The sequence below is a fragment of the Camelus dromedarius genome, chromosome 26 (genome assembly GCF_036321535.1).
Source record: "Camelus dromedarius isolate mCamDro1 chromosome 26, mCamDro1.pat, whole genome shotgun sequence".
NCBI classification, from domain to species: domain Eukaryota; kingdom Metazoa; phylum Chordata; class Mammalia; order Artiodactyla; family Camelidae; genus Camelus; species Camelus dromedarius.
The window spans coordinates 24,671,909-24,698,098 of record NC_087461.1 but is presented as its reverse complement, the minus strand read 5'-3'; the positions used below and the strand labels follow the sequence as shown (position 1 = coordinate 24,698,098).

Below are 26,190 nucleotides of genomic sequence, written 5' to 3'. Positions count from 1 at the left end.
AGAATTCTATTTTGTTAGTTATTAGTCATTAGTATTATTACTACAAGTTTGTTTTGTATTAGTATTATCCACTCATCTGTCTACCTGCCCATTCATATTGGAACTACAGGGCTAAGAGACACAAAGACAGGTGAACACTGTAGGTTCTGCCTCCTTGAGTTTATAGTCTTATAGGCAGGCAAGGAGCATAGGGAAACAGACTTTTGGAATAGAGTGTGGCAAGTGTTGAAATAAAAGTACTATAAGAACATGTCAGGGGAAAGACACTTAACCCGGATTGGATGGGGAGGAGAAAGTAAGGAAAGGCTTCCTCTGAAGCGTGACCAAGTTGAGCAGAGAAGGAAGAGCTGGAGCAGAAAAAGAGCATCAGAGTGCCTTGTGCAGAGAGTGGGAGGCAGCCAGTGAGACGTTATAACAATCTGATAAAAGATCAGTTAGGTGTGGAGGTCGGAAGCTGTCAAAGGAGAAACCCGAGGAATAAACAAGGGCAAGGCCATAAAAGGCATGTATATGTAGAGCTGGACCACCATGCTATACACCAGAAATTAACACAACATTGTTAACTGATTATACTTCAATTTTTAAAATTGTTTTGAATTTAGATTACAATAAAGTATCTAGTTTTTAATTATTTAATTTTTAATAAAAGAAGAAAAATTCACATCTGTTCTTTTTTAATCAGGCTGTAATACATACAAGCAGTGCTCTGAAAAGTCTTATTATATGGTAATATTGATATCCCAATTTTCTTTAGTTATCTCTTAATAAATCCAAGTCAGAAGGGAAAAGAGGGCTATGCAGAGCACTGGACAGCATTTATGCTTCATTCTAAGAATTATATGCTTACTTCATTTAGAATGGAGATCTCCAGATCCATCCATGTTGCAGCAAATGACATTTTTATTCTTTTTTATGGCTGCATAGTATTCCACTGTATATATTTATCACAACTTCTTTATCCAGTTATCTGTTGATGGACATTTTTTAATATATGTATTTTTATTGAAGTATAGTCAGTTTACAATGTTGCATCAATTTGTGGTGTACAGCACAATGCTTCAGTCATATGTGAACATACATATATTTGTTTTCATATTCTTTTTCACCATAAGTTACTACAAGATCTTAAATATAGTTCCCTGTGCTATATAGCATAAACTTATTGCTTATCTATTTTATATATATTAGTTAGTATCTGCACATCTCAAACTCCCAATTTATCCTTTTCCACCTCTTCCTCCCTTAGCAATCAGGTTTTTTTAATGTCTGTGAGTCTGTTTCTGTTTTATAAATAAGTTTGTTTATGTTTTTTTCTAGATTCCACATATGAGTGATATCATATTGTACTTTTCTTTCTCTTTCTGGCTTACTTCACTTAGAATGACATTCTCCAGGAACATCCATGTTGCTGCAAATGGTATTACTTTGTTATTTTCTATGGCTGAGTAGTATTCCATTGTATAAATATACCATATCTTCTTTATCCAGTCATCTGTTGATGGACATTTAGGTTGTTTCTATGTCTTGGCTGTTGTAAATAGTGCTGCTATGAACATTAGGGTGCATGTATCTTTCTGAATTAGGGTTCCCTCTGGATATATGCCCAGGAGTGGGATTGCTGGATCATATGGTAAGTCTCTTTTTAGTCTTTTGAAGACTCTCCATACTGTTTTCCATAATGACTGCACCAAACTACATTCCCACCAACAGTGAAGGTGGGTTCCCTTTTCCCCACAGCCTCTCCAGAATTTATCATTTGTGAACTTTTGAATGATGGCCATTCTGACTGCTATGAGGTGATACTTCATTGCAGTTTTGATTTGCATTTCTCTGATATTTAGCAATATTGATCATTTTTTCATGTGCCTATTGGCCATTTGTATTTCTTCCTTGGAGAATTGCTTGTTTAGGTCTTTTTCCCATTGTTGGATTGGGTTGTTTGTTTTTCTTCTTATTAAGTTGTATGAGCTGTTTATATATTGTAGAAATTAAGCCCCTTTCAGTCTTTTGCAAGTATTTTCTCTCATTCTGTAAGTTGTCTTTTTGTTTTGCTCATGGTTTCCTTTGCTGTGCAAAAGCTTATAAGTTTAATAGGGCCCCATTTGTTTATTTTTGCTTTTATTTCTATTGCCTGGGTAGACTGCCCTAGGAGAACATTGCTGAGATTTATGTCAGATAATGTTTTACCTATGATTTCTTCTAAGAGGTTTATAGTGTTTTGTCTTATGTTTAAGTCCTTAATCCATTTTGAGTTTATTTTTGTGTGTGCTGTGAGGGAGTATTCTAACTTCATTGATTTACATGCAGCTGTCCAGTTTTCCCAACACCATTTGCTGAAGAGACTGTCTTTACTCCATTGTATGTTCTTGCCTCCTTTGTCAAAGATTAATCGACCAAAAGTTTGTGGGTTTATTTCGATCGACATTTAGGCTGCTTCCATGTCTTCATTTTTGTAAATAGTGCCGCTATGAACATTGGGGTGCATGTGTCTTTTCGAATTAGAGTTCTACTTCAGTAAAAAGAATTATACAAGAATTTTTTTAAAAAAAGAATGATAGGGATCTTTGGAAGAGTTTTGTGAGTGAGGTTTCAGAATTGCAGTTTAGAAAGCTCACTCTAGGGGCAGTGAGGATAATGGGTCAGAAGGGACAAGAGTGGGGGCTGGGACCCCAGCATGGAAGTTGTGACAGAGCTAAGAGGAAGAGATGAGGCCCGGCTGAGGGTGGTGATGTTAGCAGAGAGGGGGACCCCAAACGTGTGGGTCCTTGCCTGCCAATTGAGAAAGAATTCTCAGTAGAGGCAGAGGAAGAAAGTGAAAAGAGAGCTGCTTTATTGCTTAGAGAGAGAAAGGGAGGGAAAAAGCAAAAAAGAAAACACTCAAGCAAGGAGCCGTCAGCCAGTTGGCCAGTGGAGACAACTCCAGCCCTAATCGGGTGGAGGGGTCTTTTATTGGAAAGCTCTGCCATCCTTATCTTCATTCGGGTGCTGCCAGTCATCTTCTATTAAGGGCTCTTTCCTCCCACGGAGCTCAGCCCTAAGACAGGAACTTCCCGGGGAAGGAAGGGAACAAAAAGACACTGGGGTATGTCCCTGGGGTTGATGCTGTAGTTGTGGGACACAGGTCATCCTGTTGTAGGACTGTGTCAGCTGTTTCCCAAGGACTGTATCCCAAGGAGCCAGCTGTGGGATAAGAGAAGCAATCTGTTTTTTTTTAAACAGCCTGACACATTTTTCCCCTTGTTAATCAGCCAAGGTCAGTAAGCCTGCCTAATTGCCTCTCTTGGTGACAGTGGAGATGGAAATCGTGGGGAGTTTGGAGACATATCCTCTTTGGTGACAATCACTAGCATTTGGAAGGCAAGGAAGATTATGGAATCAAAAATGACCCTTAGTTGTGGGGCCCAGGCAACTGAAACTTCCTGAGAGGAAAGAAGAAACACATTTAAGATAACATTCAAATGACATATTAATAATAAGTCCCCAAAGAGGGACTTCTTATTATGCCCCTACTCATATCAAAGTGAAAGAATGCAGGTTTGTTTTTGATTCCTTTTGGATTAAGATAATCATGAGGAAGCTCTTCTATAAATAAATCACAGGAAGAATCTTTGGGCTGCTCAGAGAGACTTTTGGTTTGTCTTAAGGATTTTTCTTGTGCTCTTGGTAAAGGGTGGGGTGAATACATACTGCAGACAAGTCCCAGAGTGTGGGGAGAGGGTAGCTCAGTGGTAGAGTGTGTGCTTAATATGCACGAGGTCCTGGGTTCAATCCCCAGGACCCTCATCAAAAAATATAATAAATAAACCTAATGAGTTCCCCCTCAAGAAAAAAAAGAAAAGATTTTAAAAATAAAATAAAATCAGGGTGTGGTTGGCTGAGGTCAAGCTGTGACTTTCAATATTTTTTACTTGACAGATAGGTCAGGAAGAAATACATTTCATACCACAACTCAGTCCTCATCTGTGCATTCCTTATTTTTATTTTCATTTTTTAAAAAATTGAAATATAACTTGACATAGAACATTATGTCGATTTTAGGTGGACAACATAATGACTCGACATTTGTATACATTGCAAAGTGATCACCATAATAGCCCTAATTAGCACCCATCGCTGTCCATGGCTCCTCCAAAGTTAAGTGGGCGACGGGCTCACTGAGGCCCTGGAGCAGGCTCTGCCCTTCCCATGTGGATGTGCTGTCCCGTCTGTGAGGCTGATGAACTAAAGTCATGAACAAGCAAAACTATTCAGAATTGTCTTTGGCTGTCCTTCTGAATCAAGGACCAAACTAAATTGTCTGGACTGGAATGGGTGCCCTGAAGACAATGGGAAGTCACCCCGTGGGTGGAAAATACACTGCGGGAAAAAAAAAAAAAAAAACGGCACTTAAGTCTTGCTGGAAAAGCCCTTCTCCTTACCAGACTTACTGGCAGCGCACCAAGGTGTTGAGTCTTGAGTTCAATTCCAACTAAGAAACATATGTCACCTTCCAGAAGCACAGACTTGTGACTGGCGTGTGAAGTATATGCGGTGGGGGTGGGGAACAGTCTGGATAGACGGTGTCAGAATTGAGTTCAAATGTGTGACACCCAGCTAGTGTCACAGAAAGTTGCTCAGTGTGGGGGGATAGAACTTCCATGAATGTGGTGAGCAGAAGTGTTTTGTGTGAGATGTAAGAGACTCAGGGTGGGGAGACCCACAGCAGGGCTCTGAGCAACTGAGTATAGGTTGGAGCTTCTGAAAGCCCCGTCCTTGGCTTTGATTAATTTTCTAGAGCAGCTCACATGGTTCGTGGGTGATCAGAAGCTTCTTGGCAAGCATTGCCACGTGCAATTTAATGGAAGAATCCAAAGAGGTTTCCGATCCCCGATCCCTGGGGGAGAGGGGTATTTACTTCCACAGTGATCGCTCGGACTGCGGAAGCCAGAGCCAAGCTTGACAGCCTGGCCCCCTTGCTGCTTCAGTCTGCAGTCTGGAACTGGCGACCGCGTGTTCTGGGTAGAACAGCTACTCCTGAAGCCGGGCCCCAGCGTCTAGCATGCAACAGGACTGGCATTCTCTTGACAGGGAGGCTGATGTCCTCGTGGACCGAGTCCCACCACCCAACAGACATTCTACTACGAATGACTGTGGACAGCACTCTCAGCCACACTGTGGCAGTTACAAGCATTTAGGGAAAGTGGCCCAAAAAGGAGCCGAGAAGAACGTGGCTTATCTGTTTTCAAAGAGTAACTGGCAAAACATGAAAGAACCAGCTACGCTCACCATGAGGTACATTGGGAAAACACTCGTCATAGGGACTCAGTGAGCCAAAATTGCATCTCGTGGTCCCAAGGGCCATGTTTCTGAAGTGAGTCTTACTGCAGAAAGATACAATGGCATTTAGAACATTCACGCTAATTACTGAGAGCGTTCTAGGCGACAACTGCCTGACCAACATCCGTGGTCAAAAACGGCAAGCCGAACATTAAAAAGTCCACGGGCAAGGAATGCTGGAGAGGGCGTGGAGGGGAGGGAGCCCTCCGACTGGGTTGCTGGGAATGTGGTTTGGTGCAGCTGCTACAGAGGACGGTGTGGAGATCCCTTGGAAAACTAAGAACAGACTTGCCACGTGATCTGGCAGACCCACTTCTGGGCATGTGTCTGGAGGGAAATCTGATTCGAGGGGATGCATGCACCCCAGTGTTCATAGAAGCACTATTTACAGTAGCCGGGACAGGGAGGCAACCTGAATGTCTGTCAGTGGATGACGAGATGAGGAAGTTGCAGTGTATCTGTGCACTGGGATGCTGCTCAGCCATAAAAAGGGTAGAATGGTGCGGTTTGCCACGTTCTGGGGGGGATGCCCCAGAGAGAGAAAGAGGAACACTGTGTGATGTCACATGCAGAATCTGGAGGGAAGAAACAAATGAACTTATTTGCAGGGCAGGGGCAGACTCACAGACATAGAGGGCAGACTTGTGGTTGTCGGGGTAGCAGGTGGTGGGGAAGGAAGGGGATAGATTGTGAGTTTGAGATTTGCAGATACTAACTACTATGTATATAGTGGATAAGCAGCCGGTTTGTACTGTGTAGCACAGGGAACTGTATTCAGCATCTTTTAGCCTGTGATGACAGAGAGTGTTGGGGGGATGTATGTGTGTTTACATGTGGCTGGGACATTGTGCTGTGCACTGGAGACTGACGCAGTGTGGTAGACTGACTATACTTCAATTTAAAAAATGGGGGGAAAACTGGCAGGCATGACTGATGCTCACGTTGACTTCACGACCGTGGATGCTCGCCTGTCCGTCTAGTCTTTGTAGGACTGTTGTGCCCTCTGCTGCTGTGACGGTCACCATGCCCTGAGTGCCATAAAACAGCACGACTTTACTCTCCTACAGACCTGGAAGCCGGCGGTCTGAAATGGGTGTCATCTGGTAAAACCAAGGTGTTGGCAGGGCCCTGTTTCCTTCTGGAGACTCTATGGGGTGAATCCATTTTTTGGCCTCTTCCGGCTTCTGGAGGCTGGATGTGTTCTTTGGCTTGTGGCTCCTTCCTCGCACCCCCCAGACCTCTGCTTCCATCATCACATCTCCTTCTCTGACTTGTCTGCTGCCCTCTTTAAGGACCCCAGTGGTTACACTGGGCCCACCCAGGTTTTCCAGGATAAATTCCCCATCTCCAGTTCTTTAACTAAATGACACCAGCCATGTTTCTTTAGCCATGTAAGGTACCACAGCCACAGATCCCAGGGGTAAGGACGTGGCTGTCTTTGGGGGCAATTCTTTCATCACAGTAGATTTCTTTTTAAAAGCATCAGCTGGTTCAGAAGACCTCTTATACTCACTCCTAGTCATCTGCCACCCCAGAAGATGGTGCTAGAAATCATGGCCAGAGAGGTACAGAAAAATAAATGTCTTGAAAGAAGTAGTAAATAAGATGATCCCAGGCGGCACTGGGAAAGACCTGAGAGAGGCTTGCCAGTCTCCTCATCCATTCCACGACGCGCCTGCTCTGAAAACGTGTTGCCAGGGACCAGGTTCTTGTCTCATCACAGAAAGAATTTAGGAACAGACACGGATCTCAAGAAAGTAAAGTGAGGATTTAGTAAGTGTCAGATAGTCCACTCTCAAGGGGAGAGCGGGCAGGCTCAGGTGAGCAGCTGCCCTGAGTTTCCTTGGCCAAGTTGGTTACACAGGGTGTAAAAATGAATGGGCGGAATATCCACTGCAGAGAGCAGGGTTTGGGGGTCTTACTCCCTAATTTCCATCCCAGCTCCACCTTCCTGAGGGCAGGAGGGATCTCTGTCCTTACTCAGTCTGGATGGGGAGTGTCCTGGCGTCGGTGCATGATGGGCACTTCTGATCTGCAAGGCTAATTTTATTGAAATGAGGGCATGATGAGCAAAAGGTTACATTTGGACACTGGAGATTCCTATCTTTCCCCACCTTCTTCGGCCTCCGGACCACTTGTCACCATGGAACGTGTGATTTTTATCAGCCCAGAGGTTCCTGCTTTTGTCTGCCCACGGGTGCCTGTTGCTTACGTGATGTATGGCTTCCTGCACTTTGTGCCCCTCCTTTTTGCCCAATTCCTGCCATTTGGCTTGTGTCCCCCTTTCTCTGCTCATATCTAGCTATCTGCCTGCTCTAACAAAAGCACAACTTTGAACTGGGAAAAACTAATGGCACTTCACGGTGCAGACAGTTCTGGAAAATGGGATCTGAAGTTGAATGAATTGACGGATATGAGCCCCTACCCCCAAATCTATTTAAAGTACTAAATAGTAACAAATAAAAAGTCTTAAGAGTGACCAAAAAAGTGACAAAAAAAGAGATATCTTTCATCCATTTAATCTCCAAGCCCTCAAGACTCTCGAATTTGGGGTGACTTCACAAGTCTCACAGGTTAATTATCAGCTTCCTTGCCTGTGAGCATTTGGGCTGTTTCTGCAGTGAGTCTAGGCAGCACTGGAACGTGTTGTTCATTGGGGGGGGGGGGGGGGCAGATGCTGACCCCAGGACGCGGCTTCAAGTGCAAGGAGGCGATTCAGAAGGGAATGAAGCCCTGGCAGGGGAGTGGGAGGAGGGGCAATGAAGGGAGACAAGCAACAGACTTCGTCAGCCAGTGAGATGCTGTGCCTGCGACAAGGTAAGTGTCAGGCTGATTCCTCCTGGGGTACCGGGTGGCAGGGCCTCTGATGACCGTCTGCCCCAGGCACCATCATGCCTTGGTGTTTCCAGGCAACTTAGCAACTGGAAAAGGACTCCAGAGGCAAGAGAAAGCCCTCAGGCCACAAACTGTAGATCAGAGGTTCAAGGTGAAGATGTAACGGCTGGGGTAGGGGGACCGCGAACCTCTACAGAACGTCTTTACAACCCCTGGAAAGGCTTCACAAAGGGCTCTTCCCTCCCCTGTGTCGCAGCTGTGCGCTATCCTTAAACCAGGGAGAACCAGACCCAGGCGGGCACAACCGGCTAGAACAGAACAGGATGATTAAGAGACACCAAGTTCCATGGCTTTTGTGTCGCAAACATTCCACTGAAGTCTGCATTTGGAGTATTTTGTGAAATGAGGAACACTGACATGACATGGAATGAAGCAATGCATTTTGAAAAGAAACTGTCAAGTAACACAAAGAGGAAGGACTAGTAAGCATAAATTTTCACTTTGTGGACATCCTTGTCATCACACTCCCTCTGTTTGTTGTAGTAATAGTAAGTATTGTCCCTTCTCTGAAGTTTCTTCACGTAGCCTGTCTCTGGCCAACGATCTACCTGTGTATCAAAACCCAGAAGACAGATACTGTAAGACCGGTTTTACTTTTATGTAATATTTTACTATCAAACAGTTAAAAGTACAACCACATCAGAAAATTAAAGTAGAAATTAAATTTAAAAATACTTGAGCTCTTAGAGACATCTACACACACACACACACACAAAACACACTAGGTTGCAACCTTATCCTGCCAAACAACAGCTTCAGTGCTTTTTCCGAGATCCCAATTTCTAGAATTTCTACTCTGTGACCAAGATAAACCATTCAAAGTCAACTTTATTCTTCTTATGGTTACAAACGATTTTAAGCCTCATTACTTACTAAATTCTAAAAATAATACCCAAGGAGGAACTCGGCCCAGGGCTCATTCTGAAAACACCGACTACTGGTGGTTGATGCCACAGGAGTGACGGAAGGAAGCAGCTAGGCTAGAGATAACTAAAGGTGCGTATGTATTTTCTCAAGTCTGTATTTCAAGTTCGTACCTTGAAGCTCAATTTATAATGGAAACTCAAGGTCATGAATACACGCCTCAACAATCTCTTCTTACCTTCTCCCCACTAGTCCTTCTCCTGCCATATTGGTTTGTTTACATGATTGTTTGGCTTGATCTAGTTTGGACATTCTCCTCTGATTCATGGATTATACCTTTTTGGTCAGGTCACTGCATCGCTGCTGTGGTTAGGTATGTTTCTTCCGGATTTTGTGAGAGGTACTCTACCACTGCCAACAACCTACTGTTCAGACTTTGTATTCATGCCATGAACATCAGTCAAGTCCTGTTCTTCGACACCATTCCTACGGGCAGCTCTGCATCCTCCAACTCCCCACTGATAACTCAAAAGCTTCCAAACTGGACTATGAAAATGCCACGAATACAAAAGGATACACATCCTTTATTTTCTAACAACACGCTTGCTCTTTCTTCTGTCGCCTCCTTTGTTTAGGAATTAGCAAGCACGGGTAGCGGCACACCTGACGGACCTCGGCAGGCTCACCGACATGCATGTCAGGGAAAGAAGCGATGCTTTCCATCCCTTAGGTCGAACCTGCCTCCTGTTGCTTCCATTACCCTCGGCAGAGAGAAGATACTCTCAGGAAACCATGACCACTGTCTCCCTCTTGGTGCCAACAGCAGTCTCTTTCATTTACTCGGATCCCCAAAACCACTTCAGTCAGTGAAGAGACTGTACACCTGCTGCTTTTTCAGGGGACTCACAGCCACTTTATGTGTGTGTGTGTGTGAGCGGGGGTGGAGGGCTCCAAACAGCTACACTGTTTCTGTCTCATCATCCTCTAGACTTTTTTCTTTTTATAACCCCCTTTGCTGTTTCATAAGTTTTTCTTCTTGGCTTTCTACTCCATCACTCCCATCCAGCTGAGGAAACCTTCATTCCTTAGAGAATGGTGGAAGGGGGATACGGTCCTCAAGCTAAGTCTCCTCAGGCAGGGAGGTCAGTAAGCACTAACAGCGTCTGTAAGAACACACGTTTCAGGTAAGGACAAAGAATGTCGCTCAGACCCTTCAGACCACTGCCCATCAAGGCAAGCCTTCAGCTATCATTCTGTCCCTCCTATGAAGTTCACAGAAAATGCCTCTGGGGCCATAAAGCCTTTTTGGAGGATTGTCCCCAAAGGAAGCAATTTTATCTTCCTTTCTTTTTTTTTTTTTTTTTTTTTTTGGCATCTATTTTCACTTGCCTATGGTTTTACTGTTCTTGCCCTTTTTAATCTTTTCCACTCCAATATGTAAGAATAATAAAAGCTATCATTCACCAAACACCATTCATTCACCTGACAAATGACTGTTGAGCAAGACAATATCAGGCACTTTCAACACATTCTTTCATTTAATTCCCATGACAATTTTCTAAAGTAGGCACTGTTGAGCTCAGTGAGGGTTACAAAACTTGTTCAGGGTTACCCAGCCAAGGAAGGTAGCCAGGATGCAAAGCCTGGGAAGACTGACTTCAAATCCTGTACTCTTCCCAGTGGCCCACTAAATTTCTTGAGGTCAGGCACATGCTTATGTATTTATCTTCTTAAAGCACCTGGCAAAGAAATTTGGATGTGGTAGGAACCCAGTAAATACGCACAGAAATAAAAAGCAAAATGTCTCTAATTATCAAGTCATACAGTGGGTAAGGTTGCTCTTCCCTTCATTACACACACACACACACACACACACACCCCTCTCAGGTGCTTTTGGGGACTTCCCCTTTTAAAACGTTCTTTGTGTTCCCTTACATCTGATCTTATGTCAGTTGACAGTTGGGGTTGGGGTTGGGGTGCGGCAATGCCTGTATGATGACCTTGCCTCTATGACCCTGGGTCTCAGACATCTTTTAGGGGCATCCCAATCTTAAGGCAAGGTGTATGAAACTTATTTTTTAACAGCTTTAAAATGCTAATTTGTGTTTTACCTATTTAAAAGCCCCAGACGATAGAGTAATACAAAACTACTTCTTGCTAACAGGGACCAAAGAGTAAAATGCTAGTAGACATGAGAAAACTGATATATGAAAGTCATGGTCATCAATCAAATCTTTCATTTGATAAGTATTTTTAATTTCATTCCTCACCAACTCTAATAATCTGTTAAACTAACATCCATTAAATGAAAGAGTCTATTACATTTCACCTCTGTTATTGCCTCCATTCTTTTTCCTGTCTACTTTTTTGAGTATTAGGTAGAGATCAAAGAGTCAAATGAAGGGAGAGAAAGAATTTATTGAGATATGAAAAAGCCACACATGAATTAAGTCTGTGAAAAACAGTGAGTTATTAATAAAAAAAATTTAAAAAATTTAAAAAAACCCAGTTAATAATAAACACTTTGTTATAACCTCAATCTAAAAATTGAAACACAGTGGGGACGGTATAGCTCACTGGTAGAGGGCATGCTTAGCTTGCACAAGGTCCTGGGTTCAATCCCCAGTACCTCCATTAAAAACAACAACAACAACAAATAAACAAATAAATAAACCTAATTACCCATCCCCAAAAAACAAACAAAAAAAATAAAATAAATACAAATTAAATTATGAATACTATGTCATATTGTGTAATGTTCTTAAAAAGTCAGCCTCCTAATATTTAGTAGAATAAATGAATTTTTAAAAAGACATTATAAATGACGCCATGTCTAGAATTCTGCCTAGTCTTTGAAAAGCAAAACCATGTCTCTCATCTCTCAAAAAAGCCTGGAATACACAACCAAAGTCAGGAGTTCATCACTAAGATTTTTGTCACTGAAAACAGGATTTAACCCCTTTCTAATTCGTGGTTAAAATTAAAAAGAAACAGGAAAGAAATAATAGTGACACAGCAAACTGAATATGTGATAACAAAATTACCTTAGTAAGGGGGAAAGACTCTGCTTTTATGGTTTACCATAAAAGATTTATTTGACACAGCACAGTTGCTTTGCAAAAGCGAGAAAATTATTAGTGTTTCTGTGCTGAGAAACCACCTCTTGCCCCGGGCTGCCTGAAAATCCTTCTCCTGGGCCTCAGTCTCCTATCAGTAAAATGAGAGGACTGGAGCAGAAGTCCCTTTCGGTATTCTCTGATTCTTTGTCACTGGTGGTTTGTTTTGTTTTGTTTTGTTTCAATGCTTTTTTCCATCTAACAAACTCACGTTGAGTTCAGGTTTGTAGAGGCATAACTCTTACCATAGAAACTTGTTTCACTTGTTTGTATTCAGCTTCATCTCGATATCCTGCTTGTTGAAATCTGTACAGATTTTCTATCTCTTCTGACCACTTTTTGGCATGACTTACTGATTTTGGTTTCACGTCACAACTAGCCATGGCTACTGAGGTCTTATTACCACTTATTCCTGAAAGATGTTAAAACAACATTAATAGATAACATAACAGTGACAGTTTCAAAAGGCCCTTTAAAAACAAACAAAGCCAGCATTTAAAAAAAATTAAAGTTGAGGATCTCATTAAATATAATCACATTTTAAACATTCAATTCCAAGATGGAGAAGGATTCATGCTCTATTGTGGAAATAAAGTAAAGTAAAACCTGAAAGCGATGCAGAGAATTGCTCGCTTCTTCCTCAAGTTTGGAGTCGCGGGTGGATACCCTAAGCGCTGCCTACTGATCCTGGGATTTCAGGCGTTGACACGTTTCTGAAATCACACTCTTATCTGTAACTGCTCAGTAGATTGTCAAAAGACCCCACCACTATTTTATTTCATCATCATCAGAATGTTGTCTTTTTTTTTTCCCTAAAAAGGGGAACTTAAAATCAGTCTTCTCACTGTCTTCCTTTCCTTCTTGCTGTGAAGCAATGGTTTTCCTTTTTTCCTTTTCTTAGCTGCTTGGAGACATGCCAATCACTGCAGGTCATGAACTGGGATCACTGTGGTCCAAGGTGAGGAGATGGGCTAATGATGCAATCAGTGGAAACTGGCTGTTGTGATCCTGAGTCACTGATTTTAAAACAATGTAGTCTTTGAAATTCAATTTTCAGCTCTACTTCATGTAACCTGTTCAGCCAGTTTTTCGAAGACATAATCTAGCACTTGTTTTCTCGGACTTCTTCTTTTATTACCAAACTGTATCACTCATTTAACATTTATTATTATATATTATTATATTTTACATATTATATATAATATATAACATGTTTATATTATATATCTTATATTATATAATTATTACACATTAATATATATTATAGTCATTTATTAAAATAAAGTGCCCAGAATTTTCACCATGATTCCTTGAATTCATTCTTCTATTTAAATATGTTTCTATAGGCTGACATACATTAAAATCGGACCTCACAAAGTAGACCCTGTAAATGAATTCATATTTTTTTAATGTTTTCAATTATAATGACAAATGCTTATTATGTTAAAGAAGTCAAGCAAAGCATTAAAGTACAAATAGGAAAACGCAAAATAATTATCACATCAATTAGAAATATCCATCCTTAACATCCGGTGAATACCACCCCAACCAAATGATGAGTCTGGAGAACAGACTTAAAAGTTTTACGAAAAGGAACCATAATAAATGCTTTTGCAAGAGTAATAAATTTAGCTTTACCTAGATTTACCAGGAGAAAAAAATAGGAGATGGAAATAAAATTGACAGAATTTCAGAAAAATGTTTCTTCAAGATGAGAGATGTAGCCCCAAAATTCCCTAAATGTTAATTAAAAAAAAAAAGATAATGGAGACTGTTGGGAGGCTCAGAGTCATTTGTTTCAAGTCTATGTGTAAATATGATTTACTCAGTTCTATGAAAAATAAGGTCCTATGCTGCCTCCTACCTCCTCTAGGTTTTTGTTTCATTACTTAAGCAACATTCTAAGGGTTATCTCATTTACAGTTCTATTTGGAAATCATGATTTCCACAGTAGTTTGGACTTAGCTCCATATTTAAATGAGTCATACAGCTCTCACTCTGATGACAATAGCAATTACCTGAATGGATTTCCCATTGTTTGCATTTCTCCCACGTGCATGCCAATATATATATTGACTAGACCGAAGTAAATTAAAGTATTGTTAATATTTGACTTTTTTAAAACTTTGATGCTTATTTATTCATTTAAGCTGAGGCTCATGTTGCATTTTAAGGCAATATGTCGTTATACTATTGCATAAATTTATGTAAAATTTGGACTACCTGACAAAACAACACATAAGCCACATTTCAGTGAAAGCCTTGTCTTCCAGTTTCATCGATTTTAATGGAAGTTTCACTGCTTCACTGCTGCACAATATACTAATTATGACCAATAAGTGAGTTGGATGTATGTGGTACAGCCTGATAACCCGTTAACATATATAATTATACGTTATATATATATATACGTATTCCACAGAAAAAAATGACATGGAGAAACATGAAAGAAGAAAGTGCAAATTTACTATATTAAAAATAGCTTTAAAATCAGCCATGTTTTTATGTGAATTTAATGGATGTAGTACTTAATACTGCTTTTCCAATTTTCTAAGAGCAGTGGTACAATCTTAACTTTTGTTTTACTGAAGCCATTTCTGCTTTAGGCTTGGCTTTTTGATATATAATAAAATACTTTTATTTACTCATATTCATTCAAAGAGTATGTTTGTGAATGTTACCTATGTAACCTTTTGTCACTTTCAAACAAAACAATCATGTCAACTATCAATATAAAAACGCTACATTTAATAGAGCAGAAAATATTCTGCATTCAGTTGAACTGAATGGGGAAATCGCCATTTTTCTCAGGAGAAATATGCATACTCTAGGCACATCAGGCATTTCAAAACTCTCCCAAAATACCTAAAGGAACATGAATGCATTTTCACCCTTTTAGGAACCCTAGTGGCTATACTATCTGGTGGTGACGCGAATTCCACCCCCCTGTTTTTTATTTTGGTCTCTCTTACAACTTACTATTGATTAAAAACAGAATGAAACTAAAAATAGGAAAGATCAACTCAAAATTTCTTGGTTAAGTATTTCAGTGATTTGAGGAAATTCAGTGGCAGCACTGTTTCTGCTAGTAACCTTCAGCACTTTGAAATATAGTTATTTCTTTAATGATAGTTGTGGCAAAAAAAATTAATATAAAATATATTTGACCTCTGTACTCCTAAGCTGTATTTGTAACAAAAGGAAATGGCAATGCCTTACTCTCTAATTTGCAGAAATCAAATTTTATTAAACAGTATTAGGGTTTATATGGGTATTAAAAAATCCCACCAGTATCAAATTCCTGAGAGTCTGAGGTTCTAATCTAACAGAAGCATGATGTAACCTGCCATCTCAAACTCCCTTCTATGCAAAAATTCGTCACCTTCTTCTCTCTCTGAAAAGTACCTTTACTTTTATAGTGGTATTAAAACCCCAAGGGCATCAGTATGCCTAGTCTCCCATTTCTTTCCCCATTTAACTTTTTTCTGTTCCTAGGCACAGCAGGGTACGGCAGAGAAGCACTTTAACTAGCAGGCAACCCGGGGCTCCGTTTCCTGAACTGTGAAAAGGTCTCATTAGACAGTCTAAAGTTCCCACACTTCCCTTCCCAAAGTTTTTGGGTGTTTAGTTGAAAAACAAAATTGGTTCCCAAAATAGGCCTTTGTGGTCCACGGTCCAGGTGTGTCGGTCGGCATCTGTGCAGCATAAACCACTCCTTTCTGAGACCCCACAGGTCGATTAACAAGGCTTCTCCGGTCCATCAAACTTTTTTTTTTTTTCCCCTGCCAGAAATCATCAATCGCGCCTGCAAGGTAAAGTCCCCTTAGAGAAGGCTGAGATGCACAAAGTGTCCTAAAAACTGGATCAAATGATTGGCCCTCGGGAGGATCTCGGAAAGGAGTCCCTACAGCCAAAGGGCGCGCGGGGCCGCCCAGAAACTACAGAGAATCAAAATGAAATACCCTTCCTAAAAAAGAGGACACGAGAAAAAAGATGAGCGAGGCGGGCAAACCCCGGGACCCATCCAGCAGCGGAGGCGCGGGACGGGCGGGGCCTGGGCGGCGGGGCGGGGCTCGGCAAGTGCAGGGGCGGGGTCGGCAGGAGCCGGCCAGACCGCAGCGCGCCCACTCACCCGTGGGTCGCGCTCTCCAGGGTAACCGTCGCTCGGCCGTCCTTGAGAGGCTGGGGCGCCCCGCTCGGGAGCTCGCAGGTGAGCCCGGCGGTGCTCGTGTTCCCTACTCGGTAACCGTGGTCTGGGCCGGGCCAGCGGGAGGCCAACTGTCGCGGCCTAGGCGGCACTTGCTTCGCCTCGCAACTCCTGGCAAGGCTCGAGCGCTCAGCTCATTCAGGCCCCGCCCCCTGCGAACGGGCCATTGTGCGCACGCGCGGGGCGAGGTGGGGCGAGGCAGCTGGGTGGGGCCCACTTTGAAGAGTGAAAGTTGATCGAAGGGTGGAGCCTTGCAATGTCTTAGCCTCACTTAGAGGTGGAGAGAGAGCTGTGTTATTACTGTTGTTTTAATCCCAGAGTTCCCTAAAAAAGCCTGTCTGAGAAGAGACCATTGACTCTTCTGGTCCCTAGTAATAGATACCTGCTACCTCTCCCGCCCGTCCTTTGTTGGAATTTAATGAACCGATCCATAGAGTCCACCATGGTGCCTGACAGTTGGTAAACGTGTGATAAATGACAAATCTATAGCTTTAATTACTTTTTTGTAACATTATCTTCATTATTGTATTTAAGATACAGTCTTCTTACAACTCTTAAAATTTATTTCTCAGATCTCAGTATATTTATACAGATCCCCGTATAACCAATGTATATTCAACATCCACCTGTTGTCCAAAACAACCCCCCTCCAAACGCCCACCCTCCTTCCACAGTCTTCCCCTTTCCGTCGGTGTTTCCCAGAATCCACTTTCTCTTGCCCTTCATATCCATCCACCAGCAGAACCTGTTGGCTTTACTGCTCCCATCCAGCCCAAGCCACCATCAGTTTTCCCCCTTCTGGTTATTGCAGTTGTTCCCAACAGTCTTTTCTGGTCCCCTATAGTCTGTTCTCAAAAAACAATAGGTTTGATCTGATAAAACCTAAGTCAGATTATGTCATTTCTCTTCTCCCAATCCTGCAGTGGCTCCCCATTCTACAGAATAAAAACCAACGAAGCCCTACAAAATTTTCATGCAATCTCTCCTCTCTTGCTCTGTAGCCCTGGCTCACGCTGCTCCAGCCACACCGGCCTCCAGGCTGTTCTTCCCCAGTTCCCATATTGAGACCTTAGTTGTAGCTGCTCCCTTTGCCTGGAACGATCTTCCTCCCTTTACCCCTTGGCTTCAAGTCATTGTTAATATCTCAACTTGCCCATCCCTGTCCCTCTAGCTCTCTCTTCCCATCATGTTCTCTTACCACGTTCTAGTGTTTCTTTTTTTCCGTTGGACTTATCACCTTCTAATATACTATTTATATTGCTTGTTCCTTAATTTTATTATTTACCTTTCACTAGAATGTAGTTCCCATTCAGAGAGATCTTGCTAACTAAATTCCTGAAACAGTGCCTTGCACTCAGTAGGTGCTAAAATAATATATTTTTAATAAATTTATTTCACCACCATTGCCACTATAAGACTGTGAGAACAGTATAGCATGATGTCTAGGACAATGGCGTCTGGGGCATGAGCTTGGATTTGAATCTTGGCTCTACTACTTACTCGTTCTACTACTTAAACTGTTTCCTTAACTAAAATGAAGGCAAAAACTGTACCTATCTGATGGGGTTGTTGTGAGGCTGAAATATATATAAACCATTTATAGGACGGCATCTGAAATTGTTACTGATCCGAGTCTTTGGGCTCTTTAAATGTTATTGACCTGGGTGCTTGGACAATTTAATCTTCAGAAATTGATGAGGCCAGACCAGAAATTCAAGCAAGACTTTATAGGGGCTTGTGCTGCAGCAGAAGGGAGCAAAGGCAAGAGTCAGGGACCCATGCTCACTCCCCAAGGCAGAGGTGAGCTGGTCCCTTAAATGGGGTCAGGGTAGGGGTGGATTGGTGGGTTGGGCAGGAGGCATAACTTACGTGGTCCACCCACCCACTTGGTGGTGCTGTGTGCAGAGATCATGCCCAGCACCCTGCTTTTGCTCTCAGAACCTCAGAACTGACAGTTGGTTTGTGGCTTTTGTGTAGCCTATTGTTCATAATTGCCCCAACAGCGTATGGATGTAGTTATTTTTAGTCCCATAGAGTTTATTTGTATTCTGTTGCTCTAGGAGACATTTGTCCAGGTGCAAGTGTAAGCCCTCAGGGAGAGGGTCCCAGGTTCTCAGAACTGCATAAATGGTAGCTATTATTATTTGCATTAGAATGTGTGCTCCATTGCCATGTGGGTTTTTCTCTGCTTTGCTGACTGTGGAATCTTTAGTGTCTAGAACAGTGTCTGACACATAGTAGATAGTCAAGGAATATTTGTTAAATGAATAAATGAATCCTCACCATCACATCTTCTGAAGTGTTGCAGCAGCTTCCTACCCAGATGCCCAGCCCCAGACTGCCTGAGTGATCTTTCTAAACTCAAATCCAGTGGTTCTCAAACTTTAGCATCTATAAGAATCCCCTGGAGGGAAGGTATGTTAAAACAAACAATTGGGTCCACCCCCAGAGTTTCTGATTCAGTGGACCTGGGCTGGGGTAGAGAATTTTCATTTCTAACCAGTTTCCAATACCATTGGTGATGCTCTTCCAGGTTCCGCATTTTGAGAAACTGCTCTAATCTCACCTGTCACTGCCTTATTTCAAACCATCTAGGCTTGCCACTACCACTCAAATTAAAGTTTAAAATCCTTGGCTTTGTGCACAAGGAAGGTCCTTGTGGTCCAGTCTCTTCTGTTTAAAAAATTTTTTTCTTTATTGAGGTGTAGTTGATGTATAATATTATATAAGTTTCAGGCATACAACATAGTGATTAACAATTTTTAAAGCTTATACTCCATTTATGGTTATTATAAAATATTGGCTATCTTTCCTGTGTTGTACAATATATCCTTGTAGCTTATTTATTTTACCCATAGTAGTTTGTACCTATCAATCCCCTACCCCTCCCCTGCTTCACTCTCCTCACTGGTAACCACTAGTTTGTTCTCTCTGTGAGTTTACTTTTTTGTTATATTCACTAATTTGTTTTATTTTTTAGTTTTCACATATGCGTGATATCATACAATATTTATCTTTGTCTGATTTATTTCACTTAGCACAATACTCTCCAAGTCCATCTATGTTGTTGCAAATGGCAAGATTTCATTCTTTTTTATGGATGAGTTGTATTCCATTGTATACATATATACCACATCTTCTTTACCCATTCACCTGTTGATGAACATTTAGGTTGGTTCCATACCTTGGCAACTGTAAATAGTGCTGCTGTGAACATTGGGGGTACATGTAGCTTTCAAATTAATTTTTTTTTCAGATATATACACAGGAGTGAAATTGCTGGGTCATGTGGTAGTTATATTTTTTTTTTTTTTGAGAAAACTCCACACTGTTTTCCACAGTGGCTGCACCAATTTACATTCCCACCAACAGTACGAGGGTTCCATTTTCTGCACATCACTGACAACATTTGTTATTTGTGTTCTTTTTGAGGATTCTGACAGCTGTGAGGTGATACCTCACTGTGGTTTTGATTTGCATTTCCCTGATGATTAGTGTTGATAAGGATCTTTTCATGTGCCTGTTGACCATCTGCATGTCCTCTTTGGAGATATGTCAGTCAGGTCTTTTGCCCATTTTTTAATCGGGTTGTTTGGGTTTTTTCATGTTGAGTTGTATGAGCTGTCTATATATGTTGGTATTAATCCCTTATCCATCATACCTTTTGCAAATATTTTCTCCTGTTCAGTAGGTTGCCTTTTTGTTTTGTTGATGGTCTCCTTTGCTGTGCAAATACTTTTAAGTGTAATAAGGTCCTATTTGTTTATTTTTGCTTTTGTTTCTTTTGCTTTAAGAGACAGACCCCTCAAAAATATTGCTACAATTTACGTCAAAGAGTGTTAACGCCTATGTTTTCATCTAAGAGTTTTATGGTTTCTGGTCTTACATTTAGGTTTTCAATCCATTTTGAGTTATTTTTGCATATTGACTTGAATGTCTGTTTCCTATCCCAGGTTAGGGAAGTTTTCAGCTATTATGTCTTCAAATATGTTCTCGGCCCCTTTCTCTCTTTATTCTTCTTCTGGGAACCCTATAATGCAAATAGTAGTGTGCTTAATGTTGTCTCAGAGGTTTCTTAAACTGTTTTCATTTCTTGTCATTTTTTTCCTTCTGTCTGTTTAGCATCAGTGATTTCCACCACTCTGTCTTCCAACTCACTGGTTTTCTGTATCATTTAGTCTATTGTTGATGCCTTCTAGTGTTTTTTATTTCAATTATGGTATTCTTCATCTCTGTTTGGTTGTTCTTTGCATTTTCGAACTCTTTTTTAAAAACGTCTAACTTCTCACTCTGCATCAATTCTAGTCCCAAGTTCTTTGATCATCTTTATTAGCACTACCCTGAACACTTTCTTAGGTAGATTGCCTATCTATACCTCATTTAGTTCTTCTTCTGGGATTTTATCTTATTCATTCATTTGGAAGATGTTCCTCTGTTGCCTCATTTTGCCTGGGTGGCTGTTTTTAGTTTTATGTATCTGGTAGATTGGTTATGTCTCTCAACCTTGGAGAGGTGGCCTTTTGTAGGAGACATCCTATGCATCCCAGCAGCTCCCTTTCCTCTCATCACCCAAGCTATATGTCCCTGGGGTGCCCGTATGAGGGCTGTGTGGGTCTTTCTGTTGTGGTAGGTTGACTATATGAGTAGTCTAGTAAGCTTGGTTGGCCCCTGGTCTGTTTGGTCTGTGCATGGAGCTGCAGGCCACTGGTTGAGGGGGGCTAGTACTGGCTCACTAGTGGGTGGCATTGGGCATTGGGGTCCAGAAGACTGCAGGGTTGTTTCTCACCCACTGGAGGGTGAAGCCAGGTCCTGGGGCTAGTGCTGCTGGCCTACTGGTGGGTAGAGCTGGGTCCTGGAGTCTGGTAATGGGGCCGAGGGGTCTGCTGTCAGATGGCTGGTGGGTGAAGCTGGTTCCTGATGCAGTTGGGTTCAGGGTCTGGGGTGTCCTGAAGCTTGTGTTGGCCTGCTGGTGGGCAGGGTGGGGCTCAGCTGGTTGCAGTGCAGGGTCTGGCCTGCTGGTGAGCAGGTGGGTCCACAGGCTGTAGGATTGTGGTTTTCTTCTGTCTGGTGTCTGTGCTCTGGTGGGTGAAGTTGATCAGAAAGCTGGAGCAGGTTCCCTGGAGGGCAGAGCCCAGGGAATCATGGGGCTGGTGCCTGCCCAGTGGTGGGTAGACCTGTATCCTGGGTCTTTTGGTGGGTAAGGCTGCATCCAAAGGGGGCTGTGGGCTCAGGAGGTATTAAGGCAGCCTGTCTGCTGATAGGTGGGGCTGTGTCTTTCTTGGCCTGAGGCATCCCAGCACTGGCACCAACAGGCTGGGTTTTGGGATAATAAGCCAGAGGGAGGATTCCACAATGGCGCTGGCCAGCACCAGTGTCCGCATGATAGACTGAGCTCCCCAAAATGGCTGCTGCCAGCGTCTACACCCTCAGCACGAGCTGCAGTTGCCTCCTACCTCTCTGGGAAACTATCCAAGGCTAGTGGGTAGATCAGCCCAGCCTCCAGTCAAATGACTGTTTCTGCCCTTGGTCCCAGAGTGTGTGACATTTTTGCATGTGCCCTTTAAGAGTGAAGTCTCTATTTCCCCAGTCCTCTGGGACTCCTGAAAGTAAGCCCTGTAGGCCCTCAAAGCCAAATGCTCTGGGGGCTCATCCCCCTAGTGCAGGAACCCCAGGCTGGGGAGCCCGATGTGGGGCTCAGATCTCTCACTCTTTTGGGAGAACCTCTGCAATTGTAATCCTCTTGTTTGTGGTCACCCACCTGGGGGTGTGGGACTTGACTGTCACGACCTGCCCCTCCTACCCTTCCTTGTGTCCTGAGTTGTAGAAGATAATTTCTTACAGGTTCCAGTCTTTTTCACAGATGGCTGTTCTGCAGATAATAGTGATTTTGGTGTGCCTGTGGGAGGAAATGAGCCCAGGGTCTCTCTACTCTGCCGTTTTGGCTGATCTCTGTGGTCTGGTGCCTCCTGAGCTGCTTTTGCCTTGACTTCCCCTGTTAGGCCCCCATTATTTCACCCTTTTGATCTCACTGCTTTGGTTAAAAGGAAATATTTGCAGTTCCCAGAGTAAATAAAAGCTCATTACAGGGACTTCATCTGTTCTTGGGCATGGAAGCTGAGCTCAAATTCACCTTCTCTGCTAAGTTTTTCTGAAGGCCCTTTTCTCCTTGCAGAAACAGCCTCTGTCCTTGGCCTCCACCCTGTACCCTGAGCGCACTTCCACTAACGCACTGTAAAAACTGCTGCCTCTATTTGTTTCCATTAGTTTCTCCTTTTGACAGACTGCAAGCTCTTGGTAGACCAGAGCTGATGCCTTCAGGTGCCTCCGGGTTCAAGCTCAGCGTCTGGCACTCAGTGAATACCCCGTGAATAGTGATAGCTAACATTTATTAAGTGCTTACCATTTTCTAGGGCCTTGGGTAGAATTCTTAGAATGCTTTTCTTTCCTAGTTGAATAACACTTGCTAATCAGTCAGAGGGGTGGGGGTAGGAAGTGAGAAGAGGAGGTAAAGGTGGTGGGGAAGGATATGTAACCAATGCAAAATAAACATACATTGTGTTTTTTTAAGGAACCACTTTCTATGATGTGAATTAACCAGGTAGTGTCTTAATCAGCTCCTCCAGAGAAGAGATATCCTTGCCAACCTTTTTTACTTCGTCCACAGTCTCCTATACATGCCCCTTTTTTTTTTAAACAAATCTATTGCACTATAATTGAAATGCAATATATAGCATATATTTAATAGCATATAATTTAGTAAGTCTTAACGTATGTATACACCTTGGAAACCATGACCACAATCAAGTTAATGAACTTCTTTTCTTGTGTACCCAGACAACTCCTGATCTGCTTTTTGTCAATGTAGATCAGTTCACGTTTTCTATAATTTTATATAAATGAAACAATATAGTATGTATTCTTCTTTTGTCTGGTTTCTCTTGCTCAACATAATTATTTTGAGATTCATCCACATTGTTTTGTTGTATTAATAGCTCACCCCCCCATTTTATTGTGATGTAATTGACATATAACATTGTGTAATTTTAAGGTGTACAACACAATGACTTTATACGTGTATACATTGCGTTGGGTCAACGTGATCACCACAGTTAAGTCAAGTTAGCATCCACAGCCTCACATAGTTACAGTTTTTTTTCTTGTGATGAGAATTTTTAAGGTCCACCTCCCCAACAACTCTCAAGTATACAGTACAGTGTTGTCAGCTCTAATTACCAAGATGTACATCACATCCCCGTGACTTCCTCGTCTTGTACTTGGAAATCTTTGGACCTTTTGATCGCCTTCATCCATGTCCCTCACTCCCCACCCCCACCTCTGGCAACCACCAATCTGTTCTTTGTTTCTGTGAGTTTGATTTCTTTAGATTCCTCTTATCAGTGAGATCATGTAGTAGTAGATGCCCGATAAACAACAACAGCTAATATTTATTGAGCTCTTACCATTTTCCAAGGGTATGTAGACTTTGTGGTTACCTTCACTTTAGGATGAGAAAACTGAGTTACAGAGAGGTTAACTTAACCAAGATCACATAAATGGCAGTGGTTCAGATGAAGTGTTAACCAGGGTCTCCAAAATCTCCTGACAAGACTCTTAGTCCCTGAATGATCTACTTTGGAATGTCAATTTGAATAAATCCATACACTTTGCTGTTGGTTCTAAATCAGATCTCAACTTCTTCCAAAGCTGAAATCAAAATATTTTTTAAAAATCACAAAACTGAAGATAAGCTGTCTGTAGTTACATCTTATAAATTAGAAGTTTTATAAGAATTCTGAAATCTTGAAATTGTTAACCCTTAGTAGTAGGTAGAGTACCTTATTTTTATTAGGGAAAAAAAACTCGATAAAATACTTCTTGTATATTTTGTTTTACATTGCTTTTTGTTATGAGTTGAATTGAGTCTCCCTCCCCCCCAAAATTCATAGGTTGAAGTCCTAATCCTCAGTACCTCAGAATGTGACCTTATTTGGAAGTAGGGTAGTTGCAGATGTAATTGGTTAAGAAGAGGTCAGACTAGAGGAGAGTAGGCCCTGATAAAATATGACTGGTGTTCTCATAAGAGGAAGAGACACCAGGGATGTGTGCAAACAGAGAAAAGACCGCGTGAGGACACCATAACAAGAAGGCTCTCTAAAGCCAAGGAAAGAGAAACCAAACTTGCCAACATCTTGACCTTGGACTTCCAGACTGCAGAACTCTGACAAAGTAAGTTTCTATTGTTTAAGTCATTTAATTTGTGGTACTTGTTACTGTAGCCCTAGCAAACAAATACACTTTTTTCAAACATATATTATCTCAATGTACACTCCCTAGAGTGACACTTTATTTCTTCTAAAAGTAAATTTATAATGCAAGTTATTTATATGGGCAACAATTTAGAAGTACATAAAGTTAAGAAAAAGATATCCTGTAGTGATTTCTCAACAAAGACATATCTATTGCAATAAGTAATTTTTAAGTATTTAACATAAACTTAATAGCAGTTTTCAGTCCTTCTGAGACAGAATAAAGTTAGGACTTAGCAGTCCAAAGAGTTTTGGGATTGCAGAAGGATAGAAATTTCCAGCTGGAGAATGAGGACAGACCAGCAGTTGACCCCATTTTACTTTTTTTTTCAATTGAAGTATAGTTGATTTACAACATTGTGTTAGTTTCTGGTGTACAGCATAGTGATTCAGTCATACATATATATTATTTTCAATATTCTTTTTCATTATAGGTTATTACAAGCTATTGAATATAGTTCCCTGTGCTATACAGTAGGACCTTGTTGTTTATCAGTTCTGTATATGGTAGGTTGTATCTGCTAATCCCAAACTCCTAATTTATACCCTCTGCCCCTTTGGTCACCGTAAGTTTGTTTCTATGTTGGTGAGTTCAGTGTTTCCTTTACAAGCATCCAACAGAGGCTTTTCACTTGGGACTCAGTATCCAGATAATTGGGTTTCTTCTGGAAATCCATTTCATTTGTATCTTGAGGGTGCCAAAAATCGTTTAATAAAATGATTGTATCTTCCTCTACAAAAGCAAAATATACAGCTCACCCTCCCAAGAGCACACATGTGCACATCCCTGGGCTATACTTCCCCACCTTCACTATTTTCTTTCCTGTCTTTTCCCTTTATCCTGACTCTGTATGTACCTTTATTCTTTTGTACTATATCCACTGTGGAAAGAAGAGAGGATAAACATGTGGAGAGAAAAATAAGAATATGAGCTTTATCTTGATCTGCCTGGCCAGGAGCTCCATTGTCAGAGGTAGACAGACTGGATTCTGCACATACCAGGCTCAGTGCAAGATCTAGTTTTAGGTATAGATAGCCTACCACAGTGACAGCCCTCCTTTCTTCTATGACAAGCCATCTTATACTACGTCAATGGTATTGGTAATATAAACTGGCAGAGTACTTTATTCAGATTAGTGATGATGGTGTTTATACCCCCTCCCCATCTTCTTCCTCTCCTCCTCCTCCTTCTTAATATTTCAGGAGAATCTGTATTTGAATAGAACTGACTGCCATGGCTGCAGGAACATGCTGAACATGCTGACATTATCTGAGGGTCATGTTCTGGTTCTTGATTCCCCTGGCTACAACTCATTTTTACGGTATTTATTCCTACATCACTTTGCATCTCTGTGGAAGCACTTATTTACCATGTTTTGCAAAGGTCTTGTCTCCAAATAGATTGAAAACGACTTGGAGGCACACTTTAGTCATCTGTGTCACCATGGCAAGGCTTGTAGGGTGCTGTGCACAAAGTTGCTATGCA

At 41.8% G+C, this 26,190-nt stretch overlaps 2 protein-coding genes and 1 non-coding gene across 3 annotated transcripts in view; 2 read left to right on the top strand and 1 right to left on the bottom strand.

The window, feature by feature from the left end:
* Positions 1-3,711: 3,711 nt before the first annotated feature.
* On the top strand, positions 3,712-3,786 carry TRNAI-AAU (transfer RNA isoleucine (anticodon AAU)). Its single transcript has one exon. It is a non-coding gene; the product is annotated as a tRNA-Ile (tRNA).
* A 4,048-nt stretch (positions 3,787-7,834) lies between these two features.
* Positions 7,835-16,521, bottom strand: MEIG1 (meiosis/spermiogenesis associated 1). Its single transcript, XM_010998246.3, has 3 exons — positions 16,324-16,521; positions 12,437-12,603; positions 7,835-8,759 (listed from the first exon to the last, which is right to left on the bottom strand). The coding sequence occupies exons 2-3, from the start codon at positions 12,572-12,574 to the stop codon at positions 8,631-8,633; spliced, it is 267 nt and encodes an 88-aa protein (XP_010996548.1). The 5' UTR covers positions 12,575-12,603; positions 16,324-16,521; the 3' UTR covers positions 7,835-8,630.
* The window catches only part of DCLRE1C (DNA cross-link repair 1C), a 78,093-nt gene continuing 68,104 nt past the window's right edge, over positions 16,202-26,190 (top strand). Inside the window, exon 1 of the mRNA XM_031444566.2 lies at positions 16,202-16,401. The gene's annotated coding sequence lies outside the window, so the exon portion shown is untranslated. The remainder of the gene's footprint in view (positions 16,402-26,190) is intronic.